The sequence below is a fragment of the Ursus arctos genome, unplaced genomic scaffold, assembly GCF_023065955.2.
Source record: "Ursus arctos isolate Adak ecotype North America unplaced genomic scaffold, UrsArc2.0 scaffold_2, whole genome shotgun sequence".
NCBI lineage: Eukaryota > Metazoa > Chordata > Mammalia > Carnivora > Ursidae > Ursus > Ursus arctos.
In genome coordinates, this window is record NW_026622874.1 from 11,612,485 (window position 1) to 11,638,440 (window position 25,956).

Genomic DNA, 25,956 nt, shown 5'->3' on the forward strand with positions numbered 1-25,956 from the left:
CATTAACTTTTTGGGTATGTAAATAGCCAGACTTGCCAACAAGCAGCAAAAGAGCCCCTTCCTAATTCACATTTAAGGTGGGAGGAAGAAAATCAATAAGGCAAAGATACATTAATGGGCTGACTAATATAAAAACTGAAATGAGAAAAAAATCACTTAAGGTCATGCATCATATGAATAAGTATTACTGTTTTGCTCCAATCACTTTTAGGGGGGCAAGGTTTTTGGCTTTGAAATAGTGAATACCACATAAAAAAGTTAAAAAAGAAAAATGGAATAGTTTTTTTTTTTAAATAAGCGTGTATTCAACATAGTAATGGTATTTCATGTATGTCTTCAAACATTAATATCTATATAAACATTGATTTGAATGGATTTATCCATTTATGTTGACATGAAAATTTCCTCATATTCCTTTAATTTGGGGGAAAGAAGGTTGAGAAGACTAATTTATCTTGAAAACTCAGTTAAAGGGTTTTATTAGTAAAGTTATTTTACTATTTTACTGTACAACTCAAAGTACACACACATCTTACTAGAGTACAGGATTTACGTTGCTCACTTCAAACTTATTTAAGTTATCGAAGAAGTTATCTCCCTCATTTACAAAGATCTTAACCAAAATATTCTATCATGAAACAGTTAATAAAAATTCTTCTTGATAATATTTTCCTTATAGCACTTACTATGAATAATTAACAATTATACATTGAGTTCCAGTGATGTAGTTGGATGCAATCAAGTTCAAACTGCTTATTTTTGCTTTTAAATAAATTTATAATCACTTAATTCATTCAAAAATATACACTGATCACATTAGATATTATATTTAAGGTTAACTAACAAAAGTATATATTAGACACAAGGCATTTTATTTGCTGTGGATAGAGAAAAATAACTGAATAATTTGAAAAAAGTCCAAACAAATTTTCTCTTACTTTTTACTACTTAGTATAATCTTAAGCATTTATAAATTATTTCAAAGGCACCATATTTTAGAACTCACAATGGTGAAAGAAGGACATGTAAACTTAATCAGTACTATGAAGAATACGCATTCAATAATCTTAGATGACTTTCCATTGAAATGTCTGTATTTTTATTTTGTCTCATTTTTGGTTTAGATTATTTGATGATGTCTTCTAAAAATAATCAATTACTTAGCTCTAATATTTTAATGGCTTTGTTCTTTATGAGGAAATTGAAGATAGGAGAATGGTAAAAAGGAAGACATTAAGAATGAAAAGCAATATTTTCCTAAGAAAGAGTCATAAAACTTGTATCTTTAAGATAGTCTAAAACATATGACACATATCTTAACATTTAAATTCCTGAGTAATCCATTCTGAACTATAAGTTAAGTGTCAAGAAGAAATTTAGAAAATACAAATCTAGTTGGGGTAGAGAAAATAGATTTTTCTGCCCAAATTCTCTCCTTTTATCATTCTAGAATCAGTATGACAGACATTTGCTTTTTCATTCCTTATTTCAGCATCTGTGTACACCTACATGAACATACACACATGCCGCAGTGTGAACCAGAAACAGATCATTTCATGTGGAAGCATCTAATATAGAGCCTCATATGCAGAAAACGAATAGGTTTATTTTTTCATTCACTTATTTATAGTACTGACAAAACAAAATAAAACAATAACAAAAAAAAAAACACCATTCAAAAATCAAAAGCACAAACTATAGTCTAACAACTCTGGTTACGCATTAAAAAGTGAGGAATTCTACTTACCTCTTCCTGACAATGAATCACGGCGGTTCTGTAGATAGTACAAAAGCTGTTCTACCTCATTTAATTTTGAGGGATGAATAAGTTTACATTCCTCAACCACCTTCCGTGCCAGGGAAGTTATATCTGTGTTGGCATTGAGACTCTTAAGACGAATGCTGTAAGCATATCAGAATTTTCCAACTCAGGTAGTATCAAAGTAAGTGATAACTTACAGAATACTTCTTTTAAATAAATAATTTATAAAGCAATTAAATGTACATGACACAGACTGTTTTAGTAAAATATAATAAAGTATTAGATATAATTAAGCTTAGAAAAATGCAAAGAAATTATTTCTTTGAACTGGACAAACAAGATAAAAGAACATTAAATCTACATCTGACTCTTCTAGGCAGGACAGCATATTCATGGATCTTGTTTTAAAACAGTCTTTCTGACAACATATATAAAGTCTTCAGTCATTATTGGATGTGAGAATCCACACGGACAAAAATGAGTAACTTTCTTGACCATACTCACAATCGTTTATTTATTTATTTTTTAAATAGGGACAACACATAATATTAGTATATCCAGATTCACTTGTTCAGGTGGAAACAATTGTCAATGTACATGGATTCGTGGTACCAGGGAGAGCCATGAAGACACAAAATTAGGCTCAGGGTGAAAGCTCAACTGGAGGCAAAAGACTCTTACAAGCAGATGCACCCATGCAAGGCTTATATTCAAAAAGAGAAACAGAAGAAAGTAACCACTGTGTGGAATCCTTTTTTGATGAAGATACCAATTTTTGAAGAGACATCAAGGTATTAGATTAGAGGCAGCAGGGAAAGAGATCTCCAAAAAATGTCTTATACTCAGCATCTGTGAAATCATCATTCAGATAGAGATGATCTCCTGAAATAAGCGCAGCATAGTGATTTACATATTATTCCCAGCTAAACAGTCATCCCCAGATCTGGTCCTCTGGTGATTCTACAAGTCACCTAACAGCCTTTAATAAATTCCTTTTATGCACAAATTTGCTAGAGTGGCTTCTAATGTCTACAACAACCTAGCAATACTTGGTCCATTTAAGTTTCCTTTAATCTATTTATGTTCCTACCTTTTAAATCTTTTAAACTATTTTATTTTTGTATAATTTTAGCTGCACATCATGAAGGCATTACATGGTGCCTTTGTTATAACTGATGAGCCAATACTGATACATTATCACTAACTGAAGTTCACAGTTTACACTAGGGTTCACTCTTTGTGTTGTATTGTTCTCTGGGTTTTGACAAATACATAATGCCATGTATCTACCATTATAGTATCATACAAAATAGTTTTACTATCCTAAGAATGCCCTGTGCTTTACCTATTCTCCCTTCCCCCCATCCTTTGGACTCCTGACAGCCTCTAATTTTTCTACTTTAGCTCTGCCTTTTCTATAACGTCACATAGTTGGAATCATATAGTATGCAGCTTTTCCAGGCTGGCTTCTTTCACTTATACGCATTAATATAGTAAGGTACCTCCAATGTGTTTTCATAGCTTCAGATGATTTCTTGTTAGTGCTGTATCATACTTGGTTATGTGAACGTACCACAGTTTGTTTACCCACTTGCCTGTTGAAGGATATCTGGGGTGCTTCCAATTTTTTACAATTATAAATTTTCTATAAAAATTCTATAAAAATTTTCTATAAAAATTCATGTACCAGTTTTTGTGTGGACATTGTTTTCAACTCATTTGAGTTCATACCTAGGAACACAACTGCTAGATTATATGGTAAGCTTATGTCTAGCTTTGTAAGAAATTGCCAAACTGTCTTCCAAAGTGGCAGCACCATTTTATATTCCCACCAGCAATAAGTGAGCTCCTATTGCTCTATATCCTCACCAGCATTTGCTGTCAATATTTTGGATTTTACCTATTCTAATAGGTGTGTAGTGGTATCTCGATTTAATAAAGTAGATATTTCTATCCCTTTTTTAGATCTATTTTCTACCATCATATATATTAACAATCTGATTCATCTTCTTTCCATCCAAGGTAATAGATTTTCTTCTTTCAGTATATAGGTCTCTCTCCTAAATCCTTCCCTTCTTTTAAAAGACAAAGAAGAGGGTGCCGGGGTGGTTCAGTCAGTTAAGTGTCTGCCTTCAGCTCAGGTCACGATCTCGGGGTCCTCCGATCGAGTCCTGCATCGGGCTCTCTCCTCAGCGGGAAGTCTGCTTCTCCCTCTCCCTCTGTGCTTTCTCACCCTCTCTCACTCTCTTTCAAATAAATCAATAAAATCTTAAAAAAAAAAAAAAAAGACAAAAAAGAAATAGGTATTGCTAGAACTTTTAGAAAATGTCAGCTTGTATGCTTACTGATTATACCCATAGTCAAAAATCAGAATCTTCATTAGGCAGTCCATACCTATTAAGAACACCAAAAACTCACAAGAAAAATACCCATATTATTTTTGGACCACAATCATCAGTATCTCATAAAGAAATCTTCAGAAAATTGGGACTCTGTTGAAGATGGGCTTAAATACTTCTTTGCCTAATAAGGGAAAATGAAATATAGTACAAGTCTTCAAGACTTGGGCCATAGCACTGACTAACCCAATTTAATGACAATTTCATGTCACATCTATCTCAGCCTATATGAGTGTCCTTCCCAAAACCCTCATCCCCAGCTGCTGCCATTGCTAAAACCTCTTGAACTATCAACAGACCACATTCTTCTTTTAGTCCTACAATGATTCCTCTCCAAACCTTGTGCAGTCACAGTTGAGTATCAAGGTAGAATTACTCAGGTTTTTCCCTTACTGAAGTTTAAATCCATTTACTCTAGCCACATTTGGTAGTAACTCTTTTCCAAGTGGTTGGCTCTCAGGTAAATATATCCTTTGTCTAAAAAGCCCATGAATTTCCAAGCAATAACAACATTCTCATTTAATTCTAGCTGAATGAGGCTACTGACTGCATTCTTAAGAACTAAAAACGAAACCTCTCGCCTGAAATGCAGATCTATTTCTGAGGTTCCAAAGGCAAAGACTCTGATCGGCTAGCTTTTTTTGGGAAATAAAATTATTAAGGTCTCAAGAATTTTTCACATGTTCTCAAAATGTACAAAACTGAGGCAGCAATCACAAACACATTAATGGAAGAGAGAAAGTCTAAGAGGACACAGTGTAAGTATGTGTGTGTGTGCATATGTGTATTTTTCTTCAATTTAGTGAATTATCCAAGGACTCAGTTATCTTAGATTATCTGTGTAATTTAGTCTCCTAACACAAAAAAAGAAGACAGATTAGGGGTCTTACTAAGATATTAGGCAGCTTCTCTTTTCAGGTTGCTATACACCAAAGTTTCTCCATTGCAGCACTATTAAAATTTGGAGCCAAATCATTCTTTGTTCGTAGGTGGCCCTCCTGTGCATTGTAGGATGTTTAGCAGCACCCTGGCCTCTCTCCACTAGATTGCCAATAGGATCCCTCCAGTTACAACAACCAAAAATGTCCCCAGACATTACCAAATGTTCTCTGAGGGAAAAAAATCACAACCAGTTGAGAACCACTGCTATGTATTTAAAATACAGTACTTTTCAGTGTGCTACACCACCAGAACACACTAACACTTGTTTTAACTAGTTAAAATTTTTTTTACGTAGTTCCCAAATCAATTTTTTTTAATTGGAGGGAGAGAAGAAAGTTAGGAGAGAATACTACGTGATCTCAGACCTTCTCTACTTCTACAACACTGTGGAAGGAGGGCAAGACAATCATCAGCACAACTACAGGCTAATGAGAAAGGCCATTTCCCAAGGGGCTCCTGAAAGTATTACAAAAGCAGGAAGGAAAGTGTGTAGGATGTCAGGAGATGTAAGCTCAATTCATTGAGTCAGAAAATGCTCATCTTATTACTAACATCTTTCACAGGGCTAGACTTTTAAGGGATGAATTCAAAGTACATGCCCCATGTGGGAATTCTGGAACTCATATTATTTTCTACAATTCCAGGGAAAAAAGAATACAGACAGGATCCCCTAAAATAGAAATCTCCTAAATTAAGCTAAAAGTCTCACATAAACGTATCTTTTATTACTGATTTCACAAGTTGTAGTAGTTTATATTCTATTATATGCTGTTTCTAAATGGGATAAATTAGAAATGATATTTTTCAGCAAGTTCCCATTATGCTTATGTAAACCTGATCTTCTCTGGAAAAAATATACTCTGTATTTATCGTTTAATATAGTCTCTGCTTCACTAAGATGTATATCTAGAAGAATGCCATAACCATCTATCATCTATGCAGATATACATCTATACAGTTTGTATAAGGTTCACTACTTTCAAAACACACACAAATGAAGAAAACTTACATCTTTTGGCATTCCTTTCGTTCTCCCAACATGGGATCACCCATTTCTCCAAGAATGGTAGCTTCCACTTCATACTGAACAATGAGTGCTTTTTCTGATGGATGTACATCAATATTTCCTCCTTTAACTTTCCTATAATATAAAATAAAAATAGACATAGATTAAAAACTCACAAAATGTTCATGGTTTTTATCTAGTTTCTAGTTCCAAAAGCGTGTGGGTTGGATTAACATATGCATTTAAATTAGATTTTCTCTTGACTTGGACAAAGAAATAAGTCTTTTCTCCAACTCTGTAAACTCTGTACTATACTTATAACTCTTGGTTTTGCAGAAAGAATCTTAATAAATAGCTATACCTGGGAAAAAATACATGTACACAAAGAATCATGCATAAAGGCAAGTCAATAAAATAAACAAGATGTTTTGGAGAGAATAACCTCAAACAAAAACCAGCAATTCAAAAACAAAGATAGCTGTCCCAAAATTTATATTTTATTTCATATTTCATTTTATTTTATATTTTATTGTATTTCTTTATTTTTTTTCTTTCAGTGCAGGGCTTGAACTCAACGACCCTGAGACAGAGACCTGAGTCAAGATCAAGAGTTGGACGCTTAACCGACTGAGCCACCCAGGGGCCCCCCAATTTATATTCTAAAAATATATTTAATAAATATTATTAATATATTAAATATAAATATTATTAACACATATTAAATATATTTTTAAAAAATCAATCTGCCAACAATTAGCCTGTTAACTGTATCACAGAATGACATGAAGAAATATTTATCATGTATCATCTTACATAACTGTGTAAATTGTGGCATTAGTACCTAATCATTCTTCAAATCACATTCAAATTACATAACAAAAAAACATTTATGGGTTATGTTTTATAGTTATGCATCTCAAATTAGAGTGTCACTAGTAGCTTCCATAGTGAGTTCCTATACACATCATCCTCCCATGCTTCTAAAGTTATACAATGAATGTTTAATTATTGTAAACCAATGACAAATTAACCACTACTTGTCACTCTGCCACATGAGAAGGTGAAAAAACAAGTTGTATTCAAAGAGATCAAGCAATAGAAACAAGGTAAGTTTCTCACTGTGGTCACAGTTGGCTAGTGGGCATCTCAGCCTGACGAGAAGGAACATAAATATGACAATATCTTAAACTGACTCCAATAATCAGAAACTCAAAGCTTTTCCTTCCATTAGAAATAAACGGCTTATTATGAATATTTTCAATGTAATTTTTAAAATGATCTTTTCATCACAATTCTTTATGAAAACAAAAAAGTTAAGAACATGCAATCTGTATTGGGACCATGACTGAGTCAAGTCATCAAGTACAACAATGCTAAAGTGTAGGCAGGTCAGCAACTAAACCGACAGTAAGATGTACAGAACAAAGCTTGTAAGGAATGAAAGCAGCTAGAAACCAGGAAAGCCAGTAAAAATAATTAGGAAATAAGATAAACACACATATACTAAACAGGATGGTACGAAGTCCAAAAGGTAAGATAAATGGATATGAGTTGAGGGTAGCAATCAAAAGCTAAAGAAATCACAAGACTCAAAAGAACTAAGAGCAGCTTAAAAAAAAAAAAAAAAGATGTACTCTGTAGCAAGCACTACACAAACTATCTTAATTATAAAGGAAACTAGTTATTTGCTTCCTGATGAGATGGAGAGCAATCCCACTCATGAATTTCCTATACAGAAAGGGGTAACTGCTGTATCCAGTTCAATGAAGAGAAGCATAAGGATAAAATGTAAGTGCAGATCCTAAGAGGCGTCTCCAACCAGCACTTTCACAGTAGGTCTTCCACATATTAAGAGGTGAGATAAAAGCGTAATTGTTGTCTTCTGGTCTGATACCTTGTCTTTCTCAAAGAAATCAAATAGATCAAAGAATCACACCACTCCTTTCCAGTTTTTGTTTGCTTTTTTTGTGTGCATGTGTTTTAAAATAGTGAGTTCATCAAATTTTTCAAAGTTTCTTTATCACTAAAGCAGATTATATTTTTATAGGAAAAGTATAACACAGAAATTACAAAGAAAAAATAAACTCAAAAACCTTGAAGAAACCAACTGTTAAAAATTTAGCACATATACATTCAGATATTTTTCTATCCATATATAAATAATAGAGTGACAGGTCTAGAATATCTTTATAGGAGAGGCTTAAGGGTAGCAATCTGGTAGGGTTGAAACTACATTGAATAGCACTTTACATAAGAGTAACACAAGTTACTATTTATATCAACATAGGGGCTGATGGAAATTAAGGATCGATAAACCCCTCCCATTCTCCCTGGCACTGTGACTGAATATACAAAATACGTATATTACAACTAAGCTCATATTATACTAAATAGTAACATACATTTAAAACTTACTATGTAGTCATTTTATAAGACAATGCTTTGCCTTTAGAAATCCATACACTCACATTCCAGATTCTCCATTTGTTGAACACCTTGATTCTTTATTTCTAACTGATATTGAACAAAATTTACAGGATTCATTTACAAAACATTCAAAAGTACTGTAGGCGACTTTGCTGATTGACAAAGTACTTCTATAAAGGCTCAAAATATCTGCAATTCAGCTACTCTTTGTACGATACAAATATTTCAACACTGACAACCACGGCTTCAGGTTCTATTTTAGTTGGTAAAATATTCTAGTTTATTCGGATACTGTTATGAATTATGTCTGAATGCAACCTCTACCAAGTACATATCTGCTGTTGATAGTTGATTTAGTGTGAAAATTTTACCATAACAATGTGCTTCACCAAATATATATTTGAATTATCACGACAAAATGAATAATTTTACCTTAAATGCTGAACTTTCAAACTCAATTTAACATGGCACTCGTAATGACATCAGATGTTTAAATATCAAGAGAATGAGCTTCCAAATGCTTTACCTGGAATCCATGTATTAGATTAAAAAAATTATAACTGATTATTAGAATTAACTGATTTTCTATTTGAAGCATCTTATGACACATATCAAAACTGCTGTCTGTTAACTGTAAATTTTTTCTACTAACGGAGACTTCTCAATAACAGCTCTGCTTTTTTTTTATATGTATAAGAAAACTAGAACCTGAAATATGCTAAATTAATTTAGAAAAATCATTTTTTACGTCAATGTGAAGACTATGCTTCACAGAGTGATATAAAATACACCTCCTATAACTCCATGTGTTAATTGTCATCCTGGGGCTCAATGTTCTTAATTAATAACTTCTGAAGTACATCCTGATATTTCCAGACTTCATGCAGTTGATGATATCATTACAATCCTTAAAAGAGAAAATAAATGCTCATATTGCATTATACATTTATCATCAATTTTCTACAACAAAAATTCATTAATCTTTCATTAAATAGTTACTTTAAAAAAATTACTGCTGTCAAAAGGATTTATTGCAAGTTTCCATTCAAGATGGTAGCATAGGAGGATTCTGAACTCAAAATCCTCCTATAGACACACAAAATCTGTAGCTACATATGAAAAACTTTCCTCTGGGGAAAAAGCCCTAAAAATTAGTGGCATGACTCCTACATATCAAGTGAATGAAAAAAAAATTCCACATTGAAGTGGAGAGGAGAAGCTGAGATACAATCTCACCACAAACCCCATTCCTGCCACAGTGACCCACAATCAGGAGGGAACTCACAAAACTGAGCTTCAGCCTGCGGAGCAAAGGGTTTGAACCCCACACCTAACACCTCAACTTTTAAGACCTGCACCTGGGAGATGAGCCCTAAAACAGATATCTAGCATTGAAAGCCAACAGGGCTTGTGTCCATAAGACCCATAGGCTATAGTGAACAGAGAAACAGTTCTTAAAGGGCTTATATGTACAGACTCACCCATCCCAGAGACCAGTGCAGAGGCAGATGACAAGTGCCCAGAATTTCTGTAAAACAGACTTATTTGCTTATCTTAAAAAGTCAACCTGTGGGGCACGTATCTAATTTAATATACATGTATGTGCCTAATGAAATACTTTCCAAAGACAGAGGCCAGTGGGTACCATCTTTGCACTCTCCCTCTGCTTTGCTCGCGCTAACCAGTATCTCCCAGAAAAAAGCATGTACCACTGACTGGTGCCCTGATTTCTGCAGATGCCACCCACAGGTCTCCTCTAGACCACTTGGCTCTGATGGTCATCAGGGCTTACACATCCAGGTCCCACAGCACTGTTAACAAATGGAGAAAGAGTTCTTAACTGACTACCATCCCCAAGGCACAGCAGAAAGGCAGAAGACTGAGGTACCCAATCTATCTGTGAAAGGGGTCTATTAGCTTATCTTCATAGCTGTGGCCTGAAGAACAGGCTTCTAAATAAACACACATCTGAAGGCTGGTTGTAATCCTCACCAGGGACCTGGGAGGGCAGCTGCTATCTTCACATTCTTCTGCTATGCTCCAGAGCGCCAATATCTCCTGGAGAGGAGCTTGTGTACTTGTCTGGTGGTCTGGTTTTTGTGGCTACCACCCAGGGGATGCTCTGTGATTGCCTGGCTGTGGTGGCCAGCAGGGTTTGTGTTCATGAATTCAAAGGGATGTCAGCAAAGAAACAGTTCTTAACTGGCTATGGCTCTAGGAATCAGCACAGAGGGAGTAGAACACCTATCTCCCAGTCTTCCACCTGAAAGAGGTATATTGCCATACTTTAAAAGCTGTTGCCTGACCGGCTTTCAATCAGCCTGAATCTACATGCTGACTGAATCCTCCCCTTTAGGACACTGATCGGTCCTGGCACACCCTCAACTACTGAGAGTCACTACAAAAAATAGGCTGCTTGTATAATCACAAAGATTTGAGAGATAATCAGGAGTTAGGGCAGGATTAAATGACAAGATTCATCTCCTACACGAGGCACAGAGATTCAAAGAAAAATGAGGAAACAGAGGAATATGTTCCAAACAAAAGAAGAAGATAAGACCATAAAAAAAAAGACCTTATAAAATGGAGATAAATGCTCGCTCTACCTTATAAAGAATTCAAAGTAATGGTCATTATGATGTTTACTGAGCTCAGAAGAATGGATGAACAAAGTGAGAATTTCAACAGAGATAGGCAATACAAGAAAGTACCAAACAGAAGTCACAGAGCTGAAGAATAAAAATAACTGAACTGAAAAATACAATAGAGGGGGATTCAACACCAGACTAAATAAAGCAGATGAAAGGATCAGTGAATTCAAGGACAGTCAGAATATACTTGTTCTATATATAAGCTGATACACAAATGTGTTACAGGGCAGTGGAACTCACCCCATCAGAGAAGCAAAAAGAAAAAAAAGAATGAAGGGATGTCTGGGTGGCTCAGTCGGTTAAGCGTCTGCCTTCAACTCAGGTCATGATTGCAGGGTCCTGGGATCGAGCCCCACATAGGGCTCCCTGCTCAGCAGGAAGTCTGCTTCTTCCTCTCCCTCTGCCCCTGCCCCCCCATTTGTGCTTACTCTCTCTCTCTCTCTCTCTCTCTCTCTCAAATAAATAAATAAATAAATAATCTAACATCAAAAACTAATGATGTACTGTATGGTGACTAACATAATAAAATTTAAATTAAATTAAAAAGATTATAATCAGAGAAAAAGAAGGTTATTACATAATAATAATGGGGCCAATCCAACAAGAGGATAAAAAATCTGTAAGTATTTATGCATCCAACATAGGATCACCTAAATATATAAAGAAAATACTAGCAGACCTAAAAGGAGAAATAAACAGCAACACAATAGTAGTAGAAGACTTTAATACCCCACTTTCATAAATGGATAGATCATCCAGACAAAATCAATAGGGAAACATTGGTTTTAAAAGACATGTTAGACCAGAGGGTCTTAACAGACATAAACAGAAGAGTCTATCCAAAAGGAACAGTACACATTCTTCTCAAGCATACATGGAACATTCTCCAAGACAGATCATATATTAGGCCATGAAACAAGTTTTAATATATTTAAAGACTGAAATATATCAAGCATCTTTTCTGACCATAATAATATAACACTAGAATCAATTACAAGAAGAAAACTGAAAAATTCACAAATATGTGGAGATTAAATAACATGCCACTGAACAATCAATGGGTCAAAGAAACCAAAAGAGAACTCAAAAAATACCTTGAGACAAGCGGAAATGGAAATACAATAAACCAAATCAAAGGATATAAAAAACACAGTTCTAAGAGGGAAGTTCATAGCGATAAAAATGCCTGCATCAAGGAAGAAGAAAGATCTCAAATAAACAAGCTAACTTTATACCTCAAGAAACTAGAAAAAAGAACTAACAAAGCCCAGGGGCACCTGGGTGATACAGCTGGTAAGTGTCCAACTCTTGGTTTCAGCTCAGGTAGTGACCTCAGGGTCATGAGATTGAGCCCACGTGTTGGGCTCTGCACTCAGCCAGGAGTCTGCCTGAGATTCTTTCTCCCTCTCCTGGCTCTCTCTAAAATAAATAAATCTAAAAAACAAACAAACAAACAAACAAAAAAAAAAAAACAAGGCCCAAAGTTAGAAGAAAGGAAATAACAAAGAGCAAAGTGAAAATAAATGAAATACACCCTAAAGGAACAACAGAAAAGATCAATCAAACTACAAGATGGTTGACAAACCTTTAGCTAGATTCACCAAGAAAAAAGAAAGAGGACTCAAATAAATAAAATTGGAAACAAAACAGGAAACATTACAACGGATAACACAGAAATACAAAGGACCACGAGTCTTAACAATTAATTATACACCAACAAATTTAACAACATAGAAGAAATGGGTAAAATCCTAAAAAATATTCAACCTACCAAGATTGAATCATAAAGAAACAGAAAATATAAAGAGACCAATTACTAGTAAGGGATTGAATCAGTAGTCAAAAATGGCCCAAAAAACAAAAGTCCAGACCCAACAGCTTCACTGGTTAATGCTACCAAACATTCAAAGAATTAATATCAATCATTCTCAGAATAGAACAGGAGGGAATACTTATGAACTCATTTTTATGAGGCCAGCATTACCTTGACACCAAAACCAGACAAGGACACCACAAGAAAATTATAGGCTAGTAACTCTAAGGAACATAAATGCAAAAATCTTCAACAAAATACTAGCAAACAAAATTCAAGTTTACATTAAAAGGATCATACATCATGATCAACGGCAATTGATTTGAAGGATGTAAGGATGGTTCAATAAATGCAAATCAATCAATATGATACATTACTGGGGCACCTAGGTGGCTCAGTCATTAAGCGTTTGCCTTCAGTTCAGGTCATGATACCAGGTTCCTTGGGATCAAGCCCCGCATCAGGCTCCCTGCTCAGCGGGAAGCCTGCTTCTCCCTCTCCCACTCTCCCTGCTGGTGTTCCCTCTCTCACTGTGTCTCTCTCTGTCCAATAAATAAATAAATTTAAAAATCTTAAAAAAACAAAAAAAATCAATACGATACATTACATTAACAGAATGAAGTGTAAAAGTCATATGATTATCTCCAATAGATGCAGAAAACATTTGACAACATTCAACATCCACTTACAATAAAAACTGTCACCAAAATGAACACACAGGGAATGTACCACAACACAATAAAGGCTATATATGGTAAACACACAGTTAATATCATATTCAACAGTGAAAAGCTGAAAGCTTTTCCTCAAAGATCAGGAACAAGGCAAGGATGCCCACTCTTACCACTTCTATTCAACATAGTGCTAGGAGCCCAAGCCAGAGTAATTTGTCAAGAAAAAGAAATAACAGGCATCCAAATCAGAAAGCAAGAAGTAAAACTGCCACTATTTGCAAATGACATGATATTATTATAGAGAAAATTCTAAGGACTCCACAAAAAACTGTTAGAACTAATAAACGAATTCAAGAAAGTTGCAGGTTACAAAAACTGATATTAAATATCAGTTGCATTTCCATATACTAATGATGAACCCCTTAAGTGCAATTAAGAAAATAATCCCATTTACAATTACATCAAAAAGAATAACATATCTAGAAATAAGTTTAGCCAAGAAGGTAAAAGACCTATACACTGAAAACTGTAAGATATTGATGAAAGAAACTGAACACAATACAAATAATGAAAAGATATTCTGTGCTTATGGACTGGAAGAATTAATACTGATAAAATGTCCATACCACCCAAAGAAATCTACAAATTCAACACAATCCTAATCAAAATCCCAATGGCATTTTTCCACAGAAATTGAACAAACAATCCTAAAATGGGTATGGAAGCACAAAAGACCATGAATAACCAAAGCAATCTTGAGAAAGAACAAAGCGAGAGACATCACATTTCCTGGTCTTTCCTTCTTTCTTTTTCAAGATTTTATCTATTTATTTGACACACACAGAGAGAGAGAGAATACAAGCAGAGGGAGTGGCAGAGGGAGAAGAAGCAGCAGACTCCCCCTGAGTAGATAGCCTGATGTGGGGCTAGATCTCAGGGTCCTAGTATCATGACCTGAGCCCAAGGCAGATGTTTAATAGACTGAGTCACCCAGGTGTCCCACATTTTCTGGTTTCAAACTATATTACAAAGTTACAGTAATCAAAACAGTAGGTATTTGCATAAAAATAGACACATGTACCAACAGAATACAGAGCCCAGAAATAAACCCACACATATACAGCCAATTAATTTACAACAAAGGAGTCAATAATATACAACAGAAAGGACAGTCTCTTCAATAAATGGTATTTGGAAAATTGGACAGCTACATGCAAAAGAATGAAACTGGACCATTATCTTACACCATATACAAAAATTAGTTCAAAATGCATTAAGGAGTTGAACATAAGCCCTATAACTATAAAATTCCTAGAAGAAAATATAGGCAATAAGCTTCTTGCCATAGGTCTTGGCTTTTTTTTTTTATTTGACACCAAAAGCAAAGGCAACAAAAACAAAAATAAATATGTGGGACAAAATCAAACTAATAATCTTCTGCCCAATAAAAGAAACAAAAATGAAAAGGTGACCTATTACATGTGAGAATATATTTGCCAATAATAATATATGATAATGGGTTAATATCCAAAGTATCTAAACACCTCATAGAACTCAAAAGCAAAAAAAAAAAAAAAAGAAAGAAAAAAGAATCCAATCTAATTAAAAAATTAGCAGAGGATCTGAATAGGCATTTTTCCAAAGAAGACATACAGATGGCCAAAAGGTACATGAAAAGATGCTAAAAATCTCTAGATGTCAAATAGAGCATTCTTTCCTGATTAAAACACTTCAGAGTGTAGAGATAGAGGGTACCTTCCTCAATTTCATAAAAACCATCTATGAAAAGCCTACAGCGAATATCATTCTCAATGGGGAAAAGCTGAAAGCCTTTCCCTTAAGATCAGGAACATGACAACGATGTCCACTCTCGCCATTATTATTCAACATAGTACTAGAAGTCATTGCAACAGCAATCAGACAATGAAAAGGGATAAAAAGTATCCAAATCGGCAAAGAAGAAGTCAAACTGTCTCTCTTTGCAGATGACATGATACCCTATATGGAAAATTCAAAAGACTCCGCCCCCAAATTACTAGAACTTATAGAGCAATTCAGTAATGTGGCGGGATACAAAATCAATGCTCAGAAATCAGTTGCATTTCTATACACGAACAATGAGACTGAAGAAAGAGAAATTAGGGAATCAATTCCATTTACAATAGCACCAAAAATCATACGTTATCTCAGAATTAACTTAACCAGAGACATAAAGAATCTATATTCTAGAAACTACAAATCACTCTTAAAAGGCATTGAAGAAGACACAAAAAGATGGAAAAATATTCCATGCTCATGGATTGGAAGAATAAACATAGTTTCAGTGTCTATGCTACCTAGAGCAATCTACACTTTCAATGCCATCCCGATCAAAATACCAATGACATTTTTCAATGAACTGAAACAAACTGCCCTTAAAGTTGTGTGGAACCAGAAAAGGCCCCGAATCGCCAAGGAATTGTTGAAAAGGAAAAACAAAGCTGGGGGCATCATGTTGCTGGGTTTCAAGCTATACTACAAAGCTGTGATCACAAAGACAGCATGGTACTAGAACAAAAACAGACACATAGACCAATGGAACAGAATAGAGAACCCAGAAATGGACCCTAGGCTCTTTGGGCAACTAATCTTTGACAAAGCAGGAAAAAACATCAGTGGAAAAAAGACAGTCTCTTCAATAAATGGTGCTGGGAAAATTGGACAGCTATATGCAAAAGAATGAAACTTGACCACTCTCTCACACCATACACAAAGATAAAATCCAAATGGATGAAAGACCTCGATGTGAGACAGGAATCCATCAAAATCATAGAGAAGAACATAGGCTGCAACCTCTTCGACATCGGCCACAGCAACTTTTTTCATGACACATCTCCAAAGGCAAGAGAAACAAAAGATAAAATGAACTTGTGGGACTTCATCAAAATAAAAGCTTCTGCACGGCCAAGGAAACAGTCAAAAAAACTAAGAGGCAGCCCACGGAATGGGAGAATATATTTGCAAATGATACTACAGATAAAAGACTGGTATCCAAGATCTACAAAGAACTTCTCAAACTCAATACATGAGAAACAAATAAATCATAAAATGGGCAGAAGATATGAACAGACACTTTTCCAATGATGACATACAAATGACTAACAGACACATGAAAAAATGTTCAAAATCATTAGCCATCAGGGAAATACAAATCAAAACCACATTGAGATACCACCTTACACCAGTTAGAATGGCAAAAATTGAGAAGGCAAGAAACAACAAATGTTGGAGAGGATGTGGAGAAAGGGGATCCCTCTTACACTGTTGGTGGGAATGCAAGTTGATACGGCCACTTTGGAAAACAGTGTGGAGGTCCCTTAAAAAGTTAAAAATAGAGCTACCCTATGATCCAGCAATTGCACTACTGGGTATTTACCCCAAAGATACAGACATAGTGAAGAGAAGGGCCATATGCACCCCAATGTTCATAGCAGCTTTGTCCACAATAGCTAAATTGTGGAAGGAGCCGAGATGCCCTTAAACAGACAAATGGATTAAGAAGATGTGGTTCATATATACAATAGCATATTACTCAGTCATCAGAAAGAACGATTACCCAACATTTGCAGCAACATGGACAGGACTGGAGGAGATTATGCTAAGTGAAATAAGTCAAGCAGAGAAAGACAATTATCATATGGTTTCACTCATTTATGGAACATAAGAAATAGCAGGAACATCGGTAGGAGAAGGAAGGGAAGAATGAAGTGGGGGTAAACAGAAGAGGGAATGGACCATGAGAGACTATGGACTCTGGGAAACAAACTGAGGGCTTCAGAGGGGAGAGGGGTGGGGGACCAGGATAGGCTGGTGACGGGTACTAAGGAGGGCACGTATTGCATGGTGCACTGGGTGTTATACGCAAATAATGAATCATGGAACACTACATCAAAAACTAAGGATATACTGTATGGTGACTAACATAACATAATAAAAATTATTTAAAAAAATCTCTAGATGCTCAAAATCTCTAGTCATCAGTGAAATGCAAATCAAAACCACAATGAGATATCACCCCATACCTGTCAGAATAGCTATTATCAAAAAGACAAGATACAGCAAGTGTTGGTAAGGATGTGGAGAAAAGGGAACCCCTGTACACTGCTGGTGGGAATTTAAATCAATGCAGCCACTATGGAAAACCATATAGAGGTTTCTCAAGAAACTGAACATAGAACTACCATATGATCCAGCAAATTCACTTTTGAGTATTTATTCAAAGGAAACAACACTAAGTCAAAAGCATTATTTACAATAGCCAATACATAGAAGCAACTTAAGCGTCCATCGATGGATAAATGGGTAAAGAAAATGTGGTGTATGTATGTATATATGTGTGAAATATTGTCATCTGTGACAACATGGATGGACCTTGAGGGCATTATGCTATGTGAAATAAGTCAGAGAGAGAGAGAAATTCTATATGATCTCAGTTTTATGTAGAATCTAAGAACAAAACAAACTCAAACTCGCAGATACACAGAATAGATTGGTAGTTGCCAAAGGTAGGGAGTGGAAGGTGGGCAAAACAGGTGAAGGTGGTCAAAAGGTATAAATTTCCAGCTATAAAATAAGTAAGTCCTGGGGATATAAGGTACAGCATTGTGACTATTATTGTTGTACTGTATACTTGAGAATTGCCAAGAGAACAAATCTTAGTTCTCATCACAAGAAAAACATTACTGTATAGTAATGGATGTTAACTAGACTTATAGTGGTGACCATTTCATAATATACATGAATACACACAAATCATTATGATATGCACCTGAAACTAATATGTCAATTATAGATCAATAAACAGATTTCAAATCAATAACCTAATTTTACACCTTAAGGAACCAGAAAAAGAATAAACTAAATCCCAAGCTTGTAAGAAGGTAGGAAATAATAAAGATAGAGGGATAAAAAGAGAATACAGGGGTCCCTGGGTAGCTCAGTCAGTTAAGTGTCCCACTCTTGGTTTTGGCTCAGGTTGTGATCTCATGGTCTGGAGATGGAGCCTCACGTCCAGTGAGATTCTCTCTCCCTCTCCCTCTGACCTCCCGCTCATGTGCATGATCTTTCTCTCAAATAAATAAATAAATATTTTTTAAAAAGAATAAAAATACTAATAAATTTAAGTAGAGAGGTGCACCACTTATACAGTGAAAACTATGAAATGTTGCTGAAGAAATTCTTAAGAATTAAATGTACAGACACCCCTTGTTCATAGATTGGATGACTTAACAGTGTTAAGATGGCAATATTCCCCGGAATGATCTACAGAAAGTTACAGTAATCAAAACAGTGAAGTACTAGCACAAAAATAGACATATAGATCAATGGAATAGAATTGAGTCCAGAAATAAGCCCTTACATCTACCATCAACTGATTTCCAACAAAGGTAGCATTGGGAAAGAATGATCCCTTTAACAGATGATGCCAGGACAACCAGATATCCACATGCAAAAGAATGAAATTGGACCCTTACTTTATACCACATAATTAACTCAAGATGGATCAAAAACACAAATTTTAGAGCTGAAATGATAAAACTCTTAGAAAACATAGAGGCAAATCTTCATGGCCTTGGATGTGACAATGGTTTCTTTTTTTAATTAATTTTTAAATTTTAATTCCTGTATATTTAATACACACTGTTATATTAGTTTCAGGTGTAAAGTATAGTGATTCAACAATTCTATACATCACCCAGTGCTCATCGTAAGTGTACTTTTTAATCCCCATCAGCTATTCTACCCATCCCCTCACCCACCTCCCCTCTGGTAACGATCAGTTTGTTCTCTATATATAAGTGTTTGTTTTTCAGTTTGTCTCCCTCTCTTTTTTTCCATTCATCTGTTGCTTCTTAAATTCCACATATGAGAGAAATTATATGGTATTTATCTTTCTCTCACTGACTTATTTCACTTAGCATAAAATTCTCCAGATCCATCCACGTTGTTGCAAATGGCAAGATTTCATTCTTTTTGAAGGGTGAATAATATTTGATGGGTGATATATATATATATATCACCTCTCCTTTATCCATTCACCTGTAGATAGACACTGGGGATGCTTCCATTATTTGGTTATTATAAATAATGCTGCAATAAACATAGGGTCATCTATCCCTTTAAATTAGTGTTTCTGTAGTTTTTTGATCAATACCTAGTAGTGCAATTACTGGCTCACAGGGTAGTTCTATTTTTATCTTTTTGAGGAACCTCCACACTGTCTTCCACAGTGACTGCACCAGTTTGCATTCCCAATAACAGTGCATGAAGGTTCCTTTTTCTCCACATCCTGGGCAACACTTGCTTCTTGTGATTTTGATTTTAGCCATTCTGACAAGTGTAAAGTGATGTCTCATTGTAGTTTTGATTTGCATCTCCCTGATGATGAGTGATGTTGAGCATCTTTTCATGTGTGTTTTGGCCCTCTGTATATCTTCTTTGGAGAAATGTCTGTTCATATCTTCTGTCCATTTTTTAATTCGATTATTTGTTTTTTTGGTGTTGAGTTGTGTAACTTCTTTATATATTTTGGATACTAGCCCTTTTTCAGAAATGTTGTTTGCAAATATGTTCTCTGATTCAGTAGGTTGTCTTTTACTTTTGTTGATTGTTCCCTCTGCTGTGCAGAAGCTTTTTATTTTGCTATATGCAAAAGAATGAAACTGGACCACTCTCTTCACTACACACAAAAATAAACTCAAATGGATTAAGGACCTAAATGTGAGATATGAAACCATAAAAATCCTAGAGTTAATTACGTGGCATAAAGTAAGGGTCCAATTCCATTCCTTTATGTGTGGATATCCAATAATTCCTCTGACATCAGCTTTAGCAACATCTTTCTAGATAGGTCCTTGAGGCAAGGGAAACAAAGCAGAAACGAACTATTTGGCCAATGGTTTCTTAAATAATGGCATCAAAAGCAACTAAAGAAAAAATTAAACTGGACTTCATCAAAATTTAAGACTTTTGCATAAGGAAGGATACTGTGAAGAGAATGAAAAAAACCACCACGGAATGCGACAAAATATTTGCAAACTATTTTTCTGATAAGAGTCTAGTATCTAGAACATATAAAGAACTCTTTTCTCCAAAGAATATAGACAAAGGACAAGAACCTTATAAAAAGATGCTCAATATCACTAGTAACTAGGGAAATGCAAATCAAAACCACAATAAGATACTACTTCACATCCACTGAATGGCCATAATTTAAAAAAATAAATAGCAACTGTTGGTGATTCAAAAAATTGGAGCTCTCATACACTGCTGGTGGGAATGTAAAATGGTGCAGTCACTGTAAAAAACAGTTTGGTGGTTCCCCAATAAGTTAAATATAGAATTAGTACATTACCTTGCAACAACTAGGGACATACCAGAGAGTGAAAAAAGGTACTGAAACTAGTACAGGAATGTTCAAAGCAGCTTTACTCACAATAGCCAATACATAGAAACAATATAAATGTCCCTCAATAGATGAATGGATAATCAAAATGTGCTATATCCACACAATGAATTATCATCCAGCTATTAAATGGAATGAAGTACTAATGAATGCTAAAACATAGATGAATGTTGAAAACATTATACTGTATATAAAAAAAGCTTTACACAAAGGCCATATACTGATTTTGCTTATCATATGTTTATAGCACTTATCATAAATACAATAATTACTTCTGATTATATATTATTTAAAGTCTGTATTCCTTGATACATTATAAGTACCATAAAGCAGAGAAAGTATCATTCATTCAATACTTTTAATTACTTGGCTGAGTGGCTTTTACATGGTAGAATTTCAAATAACTATTGAATGAATGAATGAATGAATGAATGACATTTACTCTTAAAAATCCTTCAGTGGTTCCCCACTGCTTTTACAATTCTCAACTCTTTACAACAGCTCCTAATTCCTATATGATTTGGCCCATTTTTCTTTGTAGCCTTATTTTCACTTCATTTAATAATTATATAGTGAGTATTACATTCCAGGCACTGTGCTGTGTGCTGAGGATACAATGAGAAGTAAGATATATATAGCTCCTTAGCCTTTTGGAGCTTACAGACCAGCAGAAAAGACAAACAATAACAATATAGTGGTAAAATGGGTAAAGACAAGGTATTTGGTATCACGAAAACCTTACAGGTATATCTGACCTGGACTGTGGATTGTGGGATGAAGAAATGGCAGCTCAGGAAAGACTTTTTGGAAAAAGTGACATTTAAGCAAAAACAGGAAAAATGAGGAGTTAGCTAGGTGAGTAACAGGGCAAGTTCCAGACAATGAGAAGGGCATTTGGAACCTAACACTGAAACACAAAGATCTAATAGAAGTTACTTCTGTAAGGCTCAGGTATGAAATTATTGGGGGTGGGAGGGAAGCAGAGAGAGAGAAAGATGAAAAGGTAGGTGCTCTAACTCTAAAAGCAATGGAGGGGCACCTGGGTGGCTCAGTCCTTAAGCATCTGCCTCTGGCCCAGGGCGTGATTCCAGGATTCTGGGATGGAGCCCCGCTCAGTCGTTAAGCGTCTGCCTTTGGCCCAGGGCGTGATCCCAGGGTGCTGGGACCGAGCCCCACATCGGGCTCCCTGCTTTGCTGGGAGCCTGCTTCTTCTTCTCCCACTCCCCCTGCTTGTGTTCCCTCTCACTGGCTGTCTCTCTCCCTGTCAAATAAATAAATAAAATCTTAAAAAAGAATAAAAGCAATGGAAAGCCACTGGAAGGTTTAAGAGGAGGCTAAAAAACCCAGAATCACAAATAAGTGTCTATGTTTGTGTATATCTGATTGAGGACATGAACTATGTCTATTTAATCATTTCCCCAGTGACCAGAACAATGGTAGGCATACACTACATATTTTGTAAGTATTCATTAAGTGCTACTGAATCAAAACTGGTAGCAGGACAAAAAAATGAAAACTGGATTTGATTCTATAATCTACTCACATTTAAACATAAAGAGACTAGAGATTCCTCAGTGATAACTACAATGAAACCCCTGAAATCAACTAATTAAAATTAGAGTGAATCAATTAGATTGAAAACATTTGCTGTCCTGTTAAAAACTAAATCTAAAAGTAAAAATACTGCAAAAGGAACATACATAATCATTATCTAAGAACCAATAATTAAAATGGAAGGTTCTGCCAGACATCATAATCCATCAGGCCTGTATGATTATATGCCAGCTGCGTATTTCTAAAGTGAGAACAAGCAACGCAAACTTTTTATTATTCATATTGTCAAAATTAGACAAAACTGAAGACCGTATGTTTCAACCTTTCCAAATTCTGACCTTATTTTACTTCAAACATCACAGTGACTTGTTTGGTTTTATTTTTTTTAACCCTAGATAACATGGCTTTCAAAATAAGCAATAGATTGACAATTATGCCTCAGGGTCTATACAGGTACAAGAATCCTAATAAAAACTATCTTTTGGCACACCTATATTACATGAAAATAAGCTGATGGTATAATAGTGGCTCTTTGTCTAGAATAATCTGGAATCTAAAGTTGAAAGAGAACTAATGTATTTTCTTCTGTCATAAAATTTTCAATCAAGATATTTTAAAATAACGATGTAAGCAAAATTCAGGGAGGAAACCAATACTATATACTAGTCATGACTACATACTGCTATAAAAATTTTAGTGATAAAGCCTGGTTATTTGAGTTTCGGAAATATTCATATACAATGAGTAAGGCAGGCAATATGTGCCTCAGTCGTGCAAAGGAAGTGCATTGTTTGACTGATCTTACAAATTGTTTGAATCCCTTTTAAGAATCGATTAAAGGTTAGAAGATGTTTCTGTGATGTTCAGGGCCATGCCAAACCAGGATGAACACATTCAGTAAAAGTATATTATGACTTGAAATAATGCCACCACATTATATGCATGTTTTATCTTTTAAAGGTATTTTCATATTTGGTCGGCAAATCCCTCATAAGGTAACATTTGCCCCATATTTAAATAATGAAACTGTGTCCAAAAAAATACATGTGACTCTCCCTGTGTACTTTAACCTATCAGTAACAGTGACTTAACTAAAAATGGAGAGTCCTAATTAATATTGTTTTCTATTGGATCACTGCTAACTCTTGGTCCAGTGACATGTATCCTTTTCATCAGGGATGAACTTCTCTTTGACAGGAGTCAAATAAATAATCCCAACAGATACAATTTTCTTTAAAGAGTAATTGATACTACAAGTATTCTTAAGCTAAATATATTATGGCCTATTCCAGGACAAGCTCCTGAACAAACCTCTTGATAATTATGAACCTCCTACAAAAATTAATACTGTATACATGGCAGTCAAATGGATGAAATGGTTGAGGAGAGCAGAAATGCACAGGAAGGAACCATCTCAACCCAGCCTCCTATAAATTAAAAGCCACCACTTCTTCATCGTTTCAAAACCCTACGGTGCTGAACCCCAAACAGGAGACAGCAGAGGCACCAGAAGACTTCATTCCCAAGGGAATTCCCAGGAGCTCCCAAGGGATTTATCCTACTGGGGAAAAATGGAGAGTCCAAGTGGGGGCCTGGAGGGGAGGAAGACACGGTTTACTCGGCCCTTCGCCCTTCTCCCGTGAACAATGTGATGTGTGTAGCAAGGAAACCATCTTCAATGTTGTCAGGGTCCCGCCGAGCCCGGTAAGAGGCTGGGGGGCCTCGCACCCCCGAAAGGCCCTTTCCTCTTCTCCCCAGTGCACCTTTCCCCTTTCCTTTCCGTCACTTCTCCCCGGCATCCACCCCTCCTCTAAGCTTCTAGCTTTGCCCAGTGACACCTCAAAGCCAACCCAAGGACCTCTAAGAGTATCTTCAGGGCCCTGCAAGGAAGGTAGGACCGAGCCTTAGGGAGTGGTCACCTTTTGAGGTATCTGGCGTCCTCCCCTTGCATGGCGGCGGCGACGGCAGCGTGGGGAGGATGGGGGTATCTGAGAAAGCCGGCGGAGCTATTTCCGGGGACGGTGGCCAAAGTATCCCCACACCCAAAGGCGATGACAGTCCAGAGGCCTGCAAGGAGGGGCGGCGGCGCTGCGGTTACCACGGTGAGGCCGCCGGCTCCTCCCACAGCGCCTAGGCTCCGAAACACTGGAGGGACCCAGACCCGCCCAGCGCGGCCTCCGCCAGCCCCGCCTCAGGGCGCATGCGCCCGCTTCGCCACGCCGTCTGCGCAGGCTCAGTGTGAGGTGCTGGCCCCGGGGATTAATCCGACGCACCCTGCAGCCGAGCGGGAGGGGTTTTGCCGCAGATACCCGCGCGGGGGGTCAAGGACTGGCTTCTTGATCACTGCCCCCTTGAGGATGAAAATTGGAAGAATCATCCCAGTCCGCGGAATTGCAATATCAGGTCTTAGCTTCAAAAAAGAGAAAGGGAATCCATTAACCTTTTAATTAGTGAATGCTGTAGAGCAGCTCAGCCCTCGGCTGGTAACCTGTAAAGTGAGATTTGTGTTTGGAGGCATTGTGGAAAAGGAACTGCACTGATTGCACTGAGAAGCTCTTAATTTGTGGAGATAGTCTGACCCTCATACAAAATGAATACAATCAATCTCACCTTTGATTCAGTGCAAATCTGTGACTTCCACTTTGGTATTCTGAATCTAGAATGCACTCTTCCATCCCCGCCCCCCTGCTTCACACACACATACATACAAACTAGCTCCTGAAATGCCAACTCCTACACTAATTATCCTTAACTCAAGGTACCTTGGGGGTGGTTTCCTCTCAGGCAGGCAACTGTTGGCAATGCAGGCCATAGGGAAGAAGAGCTGGTTTTGAATCTTAGCAAGTAAATATCCTCTGCTTTCAGTTCTATGCCCATGGGCTAAGCTGTCACATCCATGCAAATGACAAATTCACTGCATTAAATGAATAACTTATGACTATCAACAAGACACCACAAGGAAAGTGAAAATATAAATTAAAAAAAATGATACACCTATTTCCATCACATAAAAATCAGGTGGAAGTGAGCTGACTGGAGCTAAACTTCAGGACTGTGTGAACCAAGAAGTTACCAGGCACAAAGAAGTAAAAAAACTGATGAGTTCTAATATTCAAATAACTTTTCTTCTTTAAATGAACTTCTGCTAAACCAGTTTCTCCATTTATAGTAACTTCTGGCAGGTGTACATTTTTTATTTTTATTTTTTAAATAAATTTTTACTTAAATTCAATTAACATACAATATATTATTTATTTCAGGGGTACAGTTCTGCAATTCACCAG

At 36.1% G+C, this 25,956-nt stretch overlaps 1 protein-coding gene across 3 annotated transcripts in view; it reads right to left on the reverse strand.

The window, feature by feature from the left end:
* The window catches only part of KIFAP3 (kinesin associated protein 3), a 150,897-nt gene extending 126,017 nt beyond the window's left edge, over positions 1 to 24,880 (reverse strand). The window contains exons 1-3 of one of the 3 annotated variants that reach the window (XM_026509401.4): positions 24,592 to 24,880; positions 6,113 to 6,244; positions 1,748 to 1,902 (exon numbers count right to left, since the gene is read on the reverse strand). In XM_026509401.4, the coding sequence (XP_026365186.1) occupies positions 1,748 to 1,902; positions 6,113 to 6,244; positions 24,592 to 24,623 (319 nt within the window). In that variant the 5' untranslated portion in view covers positions 24,624 to 24,880. The remainder of the gene's footprint in view (positions 1 to 1,747; positions 1,903 to 6,112; positions 6,245 to 24,591) is intronic. The other 2 variants (XM_044387939.3, XM_057315070.1) reach the window with 2 other exon arrangements.
* Between the last annotated feature and the right edge of the window lie 1,076 nt (positions 24,881 to 25,956).